The sequence below is a fragment of the Oryctolagus cuniculus genome, chromosome 2, assembly GCF_964237555.1.
Source record: "Oryctolagus cuniculus chromosome 2, mOryCun1.1, whole genome shotgun sequence".
Classification (NCBI taxonomy): Eukaryota; Metazoa; Chordata; class Mammalia; order Lagomorpha; family Leporidae; genus Oryctolagus; species Oryctolagus cuniculus.
The window spans coordinates 48,718,974-48,731,603 of record NC_091433.1 but is presented as its reverse complement, the minus strand read 5'-3'; the positions used below and the strand labels follow the sequence as shown (position 1 = coordinate 48,731,603).

General features: G+C 42.2%; 1 protein-coding gene across 7 annotated transcripts in view; it reads left to right on the top strand.

Annotated features, from left to right (window-relative positions):
- CDCA2 (cell division cycle associated 2) overlaps positions 1-12,630 on the top strand; it is a 50,919-nt gene that overhangs the window by 3,269 nt on the left and 35,020 nt on the right. For 6 of the 7 annotated variants that reach the window (XM_008249409.4, XM_070068272.1, XM_017338006.3 and 3 more), the window contains exons 5-6: positions 8,869-9,019; positions 11,149-11,339. In XM_008249409.4, coding sequence (XP_008247631.2) covers positions 8,869-9,019; positions 11,149-11,339 — 342 coding nt within the window. Of the gene's footprint in view, positions 1-7,332; positions 7,458-8,868; positions 9,020-11,148; positions 11,340-12,630 lie in introns of those variants that run through there. The other variant, XM_008249435.4, reaches the window with a different exon arrangement.

Below are 12,630 nucleotides of genomic sequence, written 5' to 3'. Positions count from 1 at the left end.
TCTGAGGAGAGAACGTTTTCTCTGTGTCTTACAGAGAATATGTGTTTTGCATAAATGATGATGTTGAGCATTCTAAGTTCTGAGACCAGGATAGAAATGGGTTTTGCAGGAACTTTGTAATTTATTTTGTAAGTTTTTTCCTTTGTTAATGTCTGTTTTCTATAATGAGGTAAAGCAGTGTTCAATTTTTTTCTTTTAAAAATAGTTTCTGATTTTTTTTCAGAGCTGTTATTATTGGTGTGTTGAGACAAGGGTCTCACAGGACAAAATTCATTTGGGACACTATTGTGGAAGAAGCAAACTGCTTTTTTTATTTCCTCCAGGTTTTTTTTTTTATCAACATAATGCTCATGTTGAAAATGTTAAATAGTAATATAAGGTTTATTATGTGAAAGACACATGCCCCCAGCTTCTGTCTTGAAGACAGTCCCTTTTGACTCTTGGTATTGGCCTTCCTATTTTAAAATAATTTACTTTTATTGCTACTTCATTTTTGTGTGTTTCAAGTGAGAACCACTTTGAAACAGCTATTCTCAAAGTTTGCCATGCACAAAAAAACCCATGAGGTCGCTGAGTCCCTTATCAGGACATCATTGAAGTCTAAACTATATTTGTAATGGTACTAAAATGATTTTGGGCTTTTTTTATTGATGTGTGCAAAACCAATGATGATGCCTCAGCATTAATGAAGGCATGGGCCCCAAGCTGTCATTGAATTTGTCATTGCTAGGCATTCACAGGAAGCAGAAATGCCAATTTCAGTATATGTCTTTGATGAAATATTAAAGGTTACTAGTTTTTTTATTTTTATTTTTATTTTTTATTTTTTTATTTGACAGGCAGAGTTAGAGAGACAAAGTTCTTCCTTTCGTTGGTTCACCCCCCTAAATGGCCGCTTCAGCCGGCACTGCGCCGATCTGAAGCCAGGAGCCAGGTGCTTCCTCCTGGTCTCCCATGTTGGTGCAGGGCCCAAGCACTTGGGCCATCGTCCACTGCTTTCCCGGGCCACAGCAGAGAGCTGGACTGGAAGAGAAGCAACTGGGACTAGAACCCGGCACTCATATGGGATGCTGGTGCCGCAGGCAGAGGATTAACCAAGTGAGCCATGGCACCAGCCCCAGATTACTAGTTTTATTAAATTTCATCCCTTAAGTATCACATGGGATGAAATGGGAAGTATGCATCAGTCACTCCATAGGTGCCTACAGATGTATGATGGGCGTTTGAGGAAAACATTTGTGTGATTGAGCTATGGGCCAAACAAACCACTCTTCCTGGAACATAATTTTTACTTGAAAGGACAATTGATCCACAATTAGACTTGGAAGTGTGGTTGTTTTATAAAAAATGAACCATGAATCTGGCCACAAAAATTAAAATATTTACTAGTGAAAATTTTATTTTTTAAGAGAAAATCAGAGTTTTGGAAACATAAGCTTGACAACTGCCCCACAGTTAGACTTGATGATTGATTGATAAGTGTATTCATGAATGTGATATGTTGAAACTGCTGAATAAAATGTGTTAACATTTGGAAGATCCTCATGATTCATTGAACTAATATTTTCCAAATGAGTAGCACATACTGTTACAAAATCATGCATAGGTACAAGTATGAAAGTTCATTGACATGGATTCATACTTGGCATTTGCAACTAACCTTTAAGAATATTTTATTTCTGAGATTTATTTATTTGAGAGACAGAGAGCTTCCTTCTGCTTGTTTACTCTCCAAATGACTGCAACTGCTGGGGCTGGGCCAGACCAAAGTCAGGAGCCAGGATCATCTTCTGGGTCTCCTATGTGAGTGCAGGGGCCTAATGAATTTGGGCTATTATTTGTTGCCTTCCCAGGCACATTAGCAGGGAGCTGGATCAGAAGTGGAACATCCGGGACTCAAACTGGCACCCATATGGGATCATAGGTGGCAGCTTTACCTGTTCCACCACAATGCTGGCTCCCAAGAAAAAAATTTTTAAGATTTATTTATTTGAAAGGCAGAGTGACATATGTCTTCCATCTGCTTGTTCATTCCTCAGATGCCTGCAACAGCCGAGCTAGGCCAGGCCAGGAACTCCTTTCAAGTCTCCCAGGTGGAAGGCAGGAACTTGGCCATCATCTGCTACTTCTGAGGCATGTCAGCAAGGAGCTGGATTGGAAGCAGAGTAACTGGACTCAAATGGCACTGTAAGGGATGTAGGTGTCCCAGCTGGCAGCTTAACTAGCTGTGCAATGATGCCATTGAGCTGTGTGTATTAATAGATTTCCACTACTCTGAAAAGGCTGTTAAGGAACTTTTGATCTATATAACCAATATAAACAAAGAGTCCAGAGTCCACAATTTTTAAGAATAGAAAAGGGGCAGGGCTGGCACTGTGGCCTAGTAGGCTAAGCTTCCTCCTGTGGCACCGGCATCCCATATGGGTTCGTGTCCTGGCTGCTCCTCTTCCAATATAGCTCTCTGCTTATTATGTCTTGGGAAAGCAGTGAAAGATTGCCCAAATGTTTGGGCCTCTGCACCCGCATGGGAGACCCTGAAGAAACTCCATTTCCTGGCTTTGGATCAGCCCAGCTCTAGCCCTTCTGGCCTTTTGGGGGAGTGAACCAGTGGATGGAAGACCTTTCTCTGTCTCTGTCTCTCTCTGTCTCTCTAACTCTGCCTCTCAAACAATAAATATTTTTTTAAAAATTGGAAAAGGACCAAGCTGTTAATAGGCTACTTGAAATACCTACATTCCCTATCTGAGTGTGAGTGGCTGTATTAAGGTCTGGATTTCTCTCTTGATTTCAACTTCTTACTGATGTGCAACCTGGCATGGAGCAGGTGATGGCTTTAGTTGGATCCCTGCCACCTATGTGGGAGACTTGGATTGGGTTCTTGGCTCCTGGCATGGGCTTGGCTTAGCCCCAGGTATTGCTGGCATTTAGGGAAGATCTCTGTTTCTTTCTACTTTTCAAAAAAAAAAAAGCCAGCACCGCGGCTCACTTGGCTAATCCTCTGCCTGCAGCACTGGCACCCTGGGTTCTAGTCCGGGTTGGGGCACCGGATTCTGTCCCGGTTGCTCCTCTTCCATTCCAGCTCTCTGCTGTGGCCCAGGAAGGCAGTGGAGAATGGCCCAAGTCCTTGAGCCCCTGCACTCGCATAGGGGACCAGGAGGAAGCACCTGTCTCCTGGCTTTGGATTGGCGCTACACGCCGGCCATAGCGGCCATTTGGGGGGTGAACCAACGGAAGGAAGACCTTTCTGTTATTCTCTCTCACTGTCTAACTCTGCCTGTCAAAAAAAAAAAAAAAAAAAGAAATGAGAACTGCTGTTGTAGTAGAAAAGAACATGGAATCTGGAACAATATTGCTTGGGTTTGATTCTTGGCTTTGTTATGAATTAATTGTGAACTTTGTCAAGTTATTTGGTGATAATAATAGCAAGGATTTTAATGAGAATGATTAAGAGATAAGATGTGCTTCCAGCAATGCCTGTGACATGAATGGTATGCTTTGGATTTGCTATTGTTATTTCTATGAAAAATAGATTTTTTTCCTCACGTTTCCTACCCATACATGTCCCAACACTTTCCCCACTCCCCGTCCTTCTAATACAGTTATAATTTTTGTTTAAATCGGAGTTCAGTATGCATTATTTAGCACGCTATATTTTTCTTTTTTTTTAAATTTTTTTATTTTTTGACAGGCAGAGTGGACAGTGAGAGAGAGAGAGAGAGACAGAGAGAAAGGTCTTCCTTTGCCGTTGGTTCACCCTCCAATGGCCGCCGCGGCCGGCGCACTGCGCTGATCCGATGGCAGGAGCCAGGTACTTCTCCTGGTCTCCCATTGGGTGCAGGGCCCAAGTACTTGGGCCATCCTCCACTGCACTCCCTGGCCACAGCAGAGAGCTGGCCTGGAAGAGGGGCAACCGGGACAGAATCCGGCGCCCCGACCCGTAACTAGAACCCTGTGTGCCGGCGCCGAAAGGCGGAGGATTAGCCTAGTGAGCCACGGCGCCAGCAGCACGCTATATTTTTCACAAACTGCTAGTTGCTGTGCTGTGATTTCCTTTTTGGCACAGCTTTTGTTTTTCCTAGTAAATGAGTACTTCTTTCTGTTTGTTTAGTCTTTTATTATATAATCCCATCCTGAAAATTTGAAGTCACAGTAAACCTATCAGTTCATTTTCTTGGAGACTTCTGTGTAGCGTGATCACTGTTAAAGCTTGCTAGACAGATGTCTTTTGTGACTTCTTTTAATTCATCCTCAGTAATTCCTTTTTTTTTTTTTTTTAAGATTTATTTATTTATTTGATAGAGTTACACAGAGAGAGAAGGAGAGGCAGAGAGAGAGGTCTTCCATCCACTGGTCACTCCCCAATTGGCCGCAATGACCGTAGCTAGGCTGATTAGAAACCAGGAGCTTCTTTTGGGTCTCCCGTGTAGGTGCAGGGGCCCAAGAACTTGAGCCATCTTCTAGTGCTTTCCCAGGCCATAGCAGAGAGCTGGATTGGAAGTGGAGCAGCCAGGACTTGAACCAATGCCCAGATGGGATGCTGGCACTGCAGACGTCAGCTTTACCTGCTACACCACAGTGACAGCCCCAATAATTCCCTTAGATTGTCCCATTTGAATCACCTGTTTTCTTGTTCTTGTATCTTTGTTCATTTAGTTCCTCATTTTTTTCTGGAAATGCTGCAGGCTTTTTTTTTTTTTTTTCCCCAAGGATTTATTTTATTTGAAAGGCAGAGTTAGAGAGATCTTCCATTTGCTGCACCCCAAATGACCCGAATGGCCTGGGCTGGGCCACACTGAAGCCAGGAGCTTCATCTGTGTCTCTGATGTGGGTGGTAGGGGCCGAAGCACTTGGGCCATCTTCTGCTTTCCCATGCATATTAGCAGGAGCTGGTTTGGAAGTAGAGTAGTCAGAACATGAACCAGTACCCATATAGGATGCTGGTGTCACAGACAGCGCTCAGTAAGCACTTGCACCATGACGCCAGCACCAAAAGTCTGCTTATCTGTTGAAGTTTGATCTGCCAGCACATCTGATTATCTTTTGTGTTGGAATAGAAATCTAGGTTGAAATTTTTTCCATCAAAATTTTGAAGGCAATTCTCCAATGTAATTTAGTTTGCAAAATTTGAGTCCTGATAATTCTTTCATTCAACAAATATTTTAACTCCTAATTCCTTGTTTTTTTCATTCTGGAAGTTCTATTGTGACATTACAACATTTAGTGATATAATATGTCTTCTGTTGTGGATTATTGGGGATATAATAATTTTAAAATTGTTTTTCTTGATCTCTTGGGTTCTTTTTCACTGCTTATTTCATTTTTTGAACTGTGTTGTGTTCAGATACCTGCTGATCTTTGACTGTTGATAGGTAAGAGAGAGACACTGTGGAAAACTACTTGGGAACTCCATGTGCACAAACAGAATTTGTTGACTAGTAGAGTGCTATGTAGGGCAAAAGAGCCAGCCACATTGTCTGTGACAGGACTCCGAAATGTCAGCATCTAGGGGGCTTTTCCCTTTGGCTGATCTGTTTTCCCTAAGAAAAATTCTTGGTGGTACATACCTGAGCCCTAGGACTCTGACAGTTAGTAGGAAAATATGGATGGAAATATCACTGTTCATTGAGGAGATGTGACACCTCTGTCCTCTGTGCTCTTGGAGTTCTTGAGTCTTGTGTCTCCATATTCTCTCCAAAACTATTTGTGGAGCAATCGAGAGGGTTCAAGATCTTTGGCACAGTTTCAACCTTTCTTCTGTTTGTAGTCCTACCCGTACCCTTATTTCAGAAGTATCTGATGCTGTGGGGTCTGTAGCAGGTCAGTTTGTTTCCTGTTAGTTCCAGCTTGCTCTAGCAAGTCAGGTTTTGTTTGTTGACTTCCCCTGTCAGCTGTTTTTTTCCCACATGGACCTGATCTTTTTTCCTGTGTCACACAGGTCGGTCCTTCTTTCATTTGCTAATTCTTCCCCTTCTTCAGTTTTGCTGTCAAAAAATGCTGGAGTCCCCAGGGTTCCTCTCTGCTCCCACATCTTTGCTTCAGTCATTTGTAGACTGATGGCTCCAAAATGTTTGTCTTCAGCCCAGAGCTCCTGAGAGCTCCAGATCTAGTTGCCAGTTGTCTGTTCAGTATCTTCATGAGGGTGTGTGATAAGCATTTCAAGCATAAATATGACCAAATCCAAACTAGATTTCCACTCTGCCAGCTCTTTCAGAGCACCTCCGCACCTCAGTCCAAGTCATCATCATCCAGTTGGCCAGATATCTATTAGTCTTCCTTGCTTCTTTTCTTTCTTGTATCCCTCATCTAAATCACAACCAACTTTAGGTTGCATTTCAAAAACCTATCTGTAATTTCTCACCTCTCACAGCTCCACTGCTACATGCTACATGTACCTTCATGTGATTATTGCCAAGACTCCCAGCTGCTTTTTCATCATTGGTCTCTTCTCCCTTTCTCTAATCCATCCAGCATTTCACATAGATGTCAGAGAGATGGATTTTGTATAAATCTGGCTAATCACTAGCTGCTTGGAACTATCCTGTATTTTCTTGATATGCTTGAATTAGACTGTTTCCTGAAGCCTTCACATTCACTCCCTGAGTTGAGTCCTGTCTGGTGCTGGCACCATCTCCTGGTCTGTTTCCATTCACTGGGCAGCCTGGCTTCTTCCAGCAACCACCCTGGTTTTTTTTTTGGGGGGGGGGGGGGGGGGGGGCTTGGCTCTTGTTCCCCCTCCCTCACTGATCACTTCCCTTAAACTACCTTTTCAACTCATATGTTACTTCAGATGGAGTTTTGTTCTGACTGAAAAGTCATAACTTTTAGTCACTTAGTCACAACAATGCTTGATCTTCTCTGTAGCACCTCTTGTACCTGAAACTCTGTATTCCCAGAATTTCACTCTAGAATGTAGTTTTCTTCCTGGATCCTGAGCTGCTAGAACAGTTTCTGGTGTGTAGAAGGGGTGTTGGCAACTGCCCGACACCATTCATTAGACAAAAGCATCCAGAAAGCAGTACGTTTGGACTTTTCATCCATGTATCATGTCGCCACTGTTCTCTTTCTCCAGCAGAAAATAAAAATAAATTTGGCTGGAGAAACTTAGAATTTGTTTTAAACAGCTTTCAAAGAGTTCTGAGTTATACTTAGCCCTACTACAGTCTAACATGTTCAAATATAAGTTTAAAAAAAATTCAAGGTAAAGTGTATAACTCTAAGATAACCTTGTCTCAACCAGATGAGTTGTGCAAAAGCCTTTTATGCATATTATGTGTTGTTTGCATCATAAAGGTTTACATCATCAGCATATTTGAATTTAAAGTGTTCTGGTCTTATGTCACAGAGGGTTTACTTTATGAGTGAATTTAACTGGGAATAGACTCAAAGGTGTGAACAGTTCACCATCAAACATGGCTACGAGATGTTAACTGCTTTTTCTTCATGCAATATCTTCAAAGGTAACTTTTACTTTACTATTGCCCATTGGTGTAAGAGGAAAAAAATCTGAATAGTAAACTTATTTGATGTATAATCACTACTTCCTTCTGACTGCCATAATTTTTTTTTTTTTTTTTTTTTTTTGATAGGCAGAGTGGACAGTGAGAGAGAGAGAGAAAGGTCTTTCTTTGCCATTGGTTCACCCTCCAATGGCCGCCGCGGCTGGCGCGCTGCGGCCGGCGCACCGCGCTGATCCGATGGCAGGAGCCAGGTACTCATCCTGGTCTCCCATGGGGTGCAGGGCCCAAGCACTTGGGCCATCCTCCACTGCCCTCCCTGGCCACAGCAGAGAGCTGGCCTGGAAGAGGGGCAACCGGGACAGAATCCGGCACCCCGACCGGGACTAGAACCCGGTGTGCCGGCGCCGCAAGGCGGAGGATTAGCCTAGTGAGCCGTGGCGCCAGCCTTTTTTCTTTCTTTGACTTGGACACATTAGCAGGGTTTCCAGAAAGCTTGTGAGTGGTCACCATATAACTTAGTGTCTAGGTGAATAGCTTTTTTCAACCCCCAGGACATGAACCTTCTCCAGGTCCCATGAAATCATGACAGTTTTAGCAGGGGAGAGTAATGCGAGAGTGGGTCTCAGCACTAGTGTGGAGCCTCAGTGTCTCCTTCTGACCTCCTGGACTAGAGGGCATGTGTGGCCTGGAGGTGTGTGAAGACACCAGCTTGGACAGAAGGAGGTATGCCAAGGCTGACGTGCAACAGTAGTGCCCCTCAGTTGACTCCCACTGGGCACTATCATCATAACCCATGGGAAAATTCCTAGATAAGTAGATTTCTCCTCTCCCTTCTTCCTGGCCCCATCTCTGGTATTCACTGCTTTCTTTGTATCATCAAATAGTCTCTCAGGTTGGTCTCCCTCAAACATCTTTGAGCTGAATCTCTTTCCCTTTCAGATTTATTTTGCTGAGAGTATCTCAGGTAATGAATACTAAAGTAACAATGAAAGCCTTTAAATCTCTGAGAATCCTTCTAAGAGTTGTTTATACACCGTGTATTTGGGATGCATTTTGTCTGGATGCCTTTTTAAAACATTTAGTACCAGTGCCAGACTTCTGCGTGTGATGCATGGGTCTGGAAGTATTGGTGTTCACAAGCATGTCGCCACGCAGCCCTCTGCTGCACACTGCTACTACTCTTAGCTTAGGTTTTGCTGAACACTGTGGGAGGAATGGAAGGGAGACTGCAATGATTACAGCATGCCCGCTATTCACATGGAAGATGCTTCATTCCAGGGAGTAGAGCCTTGCTGCCTCCATTGATGACTTCTGACCTTCAAAAGGCCCTTGTGCATGTAGTTGTGGATTCAGTGGTTATAGACCTAGAATATAGAAACTTTATGACACGCTCTGGTTTATACTTCAATAGGGCAGCCCTGGACTGTATGGAAATGTTAATTCCTTGCGAGAGCGAATATCTGCCTTCCAGTCAGCTTTTCACTCCATAAAGGAATACGAGCAAATGGCTGCCTGTCCAGACTTCTCAGAGGCACAGAGAGAGATGGAGACAGCAAATCTGAGTGAGTAGGAATCATTCATCAATTTTGACTTCTATGCTTTTAAAGACTTGATTCCACAATATAAAGAAGATGTATCCACAGTGTAAAAGTAATCATCTTTTTAGAACACAGTTTTATTTTATCATAGAACCTGACCTTTTTTTTTTTTTTTTTTTTTTTTTTTTTGACAGGCAGAGTTAGACAGAGAGAGAGAGAAAGGTCTTCCTTCCATTGGCTTACCCTCCAAATGGCAGCTATGGCCAGCCCGCTGCACTGCGCCACGCTGATCCGAAGCCAGGAGCCAGGTGCCTCCTCCTGGTCTCCTATGCGAGTGCAGGGCCCAAGAACTTGGGCCATCCTCCATTGCACTCCCGGGCCATAGCAGAGAGCTGACCTGGAAGAGGAGCAACCGGGACAGAATCCGGTGCCCCAACCAGGATTAGAACCTTCATACAGAAAGTCTGGATTTCTGATGTCTCTTAAAAAACCTGATACCAGGGATTTTTTTTTTAAAGATTTATTTTATTTATTTGAAAGTAGAGTTTCAGAGAGAGAGAGAGAGAGAGGTCTTCCTTCCGCTGGTTCACTCCCCAGAGGGCTATAACAACCGGAGCTACGCCAGTACGGAGCCAGGAGCTTCTTCCAGGTATCTCATATGTGTGCAGGGGCCCAAGGACTCGGGCCATCTTCCACTGCTTTCCCAGGCCATAGCAGAGAGCTGGATAGGAAGAGGGGCAGCCGGGACTAGAACTGGTGCCCAAATGGGATGTTAGTGCTTCAGGCCAGGGTTTTAACCTGCTGCCCCACAGCATGAGCCCTGATCGATACCAGGCATTGTTAAGGCTTCATTTTCAGCTGGTCATAATTAAGTTTTCAGTTCTGATAAGATCAACTAATTAGTTGTTTCAGCTTAGGGCATATGGCAAATTTGGGTTGACAAACCTTTATTTTTACAGAATCACTAAATTTGGCAAGCATTTATCTGAATTCCAAACACCCAACACTCATGTTTAGAAATGTCTCCAGCCTGATATCTTTTAATAGTCTGCCGTATTCTTTACTTTAGATTGGTTATTTTTCAGTCACATTTAATTTTTTTTTTGATCACAAAGCATTCTAGTCAGAATTCCACAAAATCCTGACCTTACTGTAATCATAATCATTCTTAAGGTGTTTTACACTTTATGGTTCTAAATGATTTTGTTTTGACATCTTTTTTTTGTTTTTGTTTTAACATCTTGAAACTTCTTGAAGTGCATTTCAGCACCTTGTGTGCTGTGCATTGTTTACTCAACAAATGTTATTCTTCTATTTCTACTGTACATGACCCATTCAGATATTCTGATCTGTAAGTGTAATTTGTAGCTTACCTCTTTTAAGTTTTTGTATGGATTTTTAAATGTATTTTATGTCATTGTTATAATTCTGCAGATTCCTTTTTTGTAAGAAGAAAGAACTGAGGCCAATTTTTTATGTGTGTGTGTGTTTTTTTGTTTTTTTGTTTTTTTTTTTACAAAATTATACACAATCAAAACAGAACAGTATTAGAAAATGAACATTCGTGGAGCCAACATTGTGTTATAGTGGGTAAAGCTGTGGCCTTCAACTTTGGCATCCCTTATAGGCACCTGTTCATGTCCTGGTTGCTCCACTTCCCTGATAATGGCCTGGGAATACAGCAGAAGATGACCTAAGTGCTTGGGCCCCTGTCACCCATGTGGGGAACCCAGAAGAAGCTCCTGGTTTTGGCTTGGCCCAGCTCTGGCTGTTGTGTCCATCTTGAGAGTAACCCAGCAGATGGAAGATCTCTTTCTCTCTCTCTCTCACTCTCACTCTCACTTTCACTCTTACTCTCACTCTCAAAAAAAAAATTCCTTACAGTGTTCAAAACAGAAGGTTTCATCATGGATTTAAAAGATACCATATCACTAATACAAATTCATTTGTAATAATTTATTATCTTTTAGTTGTAATGTTCTCCTGCCTTTCAGCTAAATTTATTTTTTTGAATAAAAATGTGCTAGAATTTCCATTGAATAGACACTAACACTTGATTTCCCAAACTTAACAAAATTTTAAAATGATCCTCTAAAAGAAAATTTTGCCTATGTTATGTCATTTTTTTTTTGGTGTTGTGTGTGTTGCCGTAGATGAAGACATTATTGAACGTCAGCAGCCTGGGCTTCTTGCAGAGATACCATCCAAGCGTCGGAGAATATCCTCTCAGAGTATCTCTGATGAAGACCTAACTGATGCCGAAGGCAGAGTAATGGCTCTCCATATTTTCAACATTGATACAGGCAGAGTATGCACAATTGAAACTTCTACAGGTTTCTCCAAGGTAATTTATTTACTTTGCAGGGAGGAACATGAAGCTTAGGTTTTCTGTATAGGCAATTTTTAGATTGCCAGGGCCTTTCTTGAATTTTGGTTCCTTTTTCTAGCTTATAGTAACTGGCATTTTAAATTGCACACTTATGTCTGTTTGTGTATGTTTCCTACAAGTTTTATTGTTGTAGGTAGGTTTATTGCTTATTAGAAAGTGTTTTCATAAATAACTTGTTTTTGATTACTAAGTCAATAAAAAGATTGAGTCCTGAGGTCTTCTGCCTATAGCTGTTCTAGAAGATGATGATTTAACAGGGAATACATCACAGTCCTGCCCTCAAGCAGCTTTTGGTCTGTTGGGAACAGATTATGTCATCTCTGCTGATAAATAGGATGGAGGTTATATATGCTATGTGCTCCTCAGATCTGGGAGTCTTTGGTTTCCTTTTGCTGTCCCTGGCTGGTATAGTAACCATCTAGCACTTCCTCCTTTGCTCTGCTTGTTTCTTTCACATAGCTTTTGAGACTTCTGTAGCTTAAAAAATACCTATACCAAAGCCTGTCAAGATTATCCAAAGACAAGAACCAATGTGAATTTTACTAACTAAAGTGACAAATAAGACCCATGAGGATCTGTTATCTTAACAATGTGAGCAGGGAAGCTGATCTAATGATTGACTTCTCCTGCTTCCTGCTCATAATTCTGGTGGGAGATGATAGGTTCTCATTTCTTTCCTGAAAGGAGCTGCCTACTGCCATTATAGTTGGAACTTTTTCTCTAAGTCTCTGTCACTTAGATCCAGTATGTGGCCTGTTCATCTTACTTGGACTGGCATAGTAAGTGTTTGATAGTTGTGAGACAGCCTTGAGGGTCCAGTGCGTTCTATTTATATTTGAGTCACCTATAATCTTATAAGAACTTTGCTTAATTATTTGCATCTACATCGCTATTTAAAAATAATTTCTGAATTAATATGAATATTTTCTCCCTGGCCAGTAATATTTTCTTGTATCCTTAGCCATTGTTTGATAATTCCGTAAAACTTTATTTTTAGAATTTCTTTTTTTTTTTTTTTTTCTTTTTGACAGGCAGAGTTAGTGAGAGAGACAGAGAAAAAGGTCTTCCTTTTTCCGTTGGTTCACCCCCCCAAGTGGCTGTTGCAGCTAGCGCGCTGCACTGATCGGAAGCCAGGAGCCAGGTGCCTCCTCCTGGTCTCCCATATGGTTTCAGGGCCCAAGGACTTGGGCCATCCTCCACTGCCTTCCCGGGCCACAGCAGAGAGCTGGCCTGGAAGAGGAGCAAC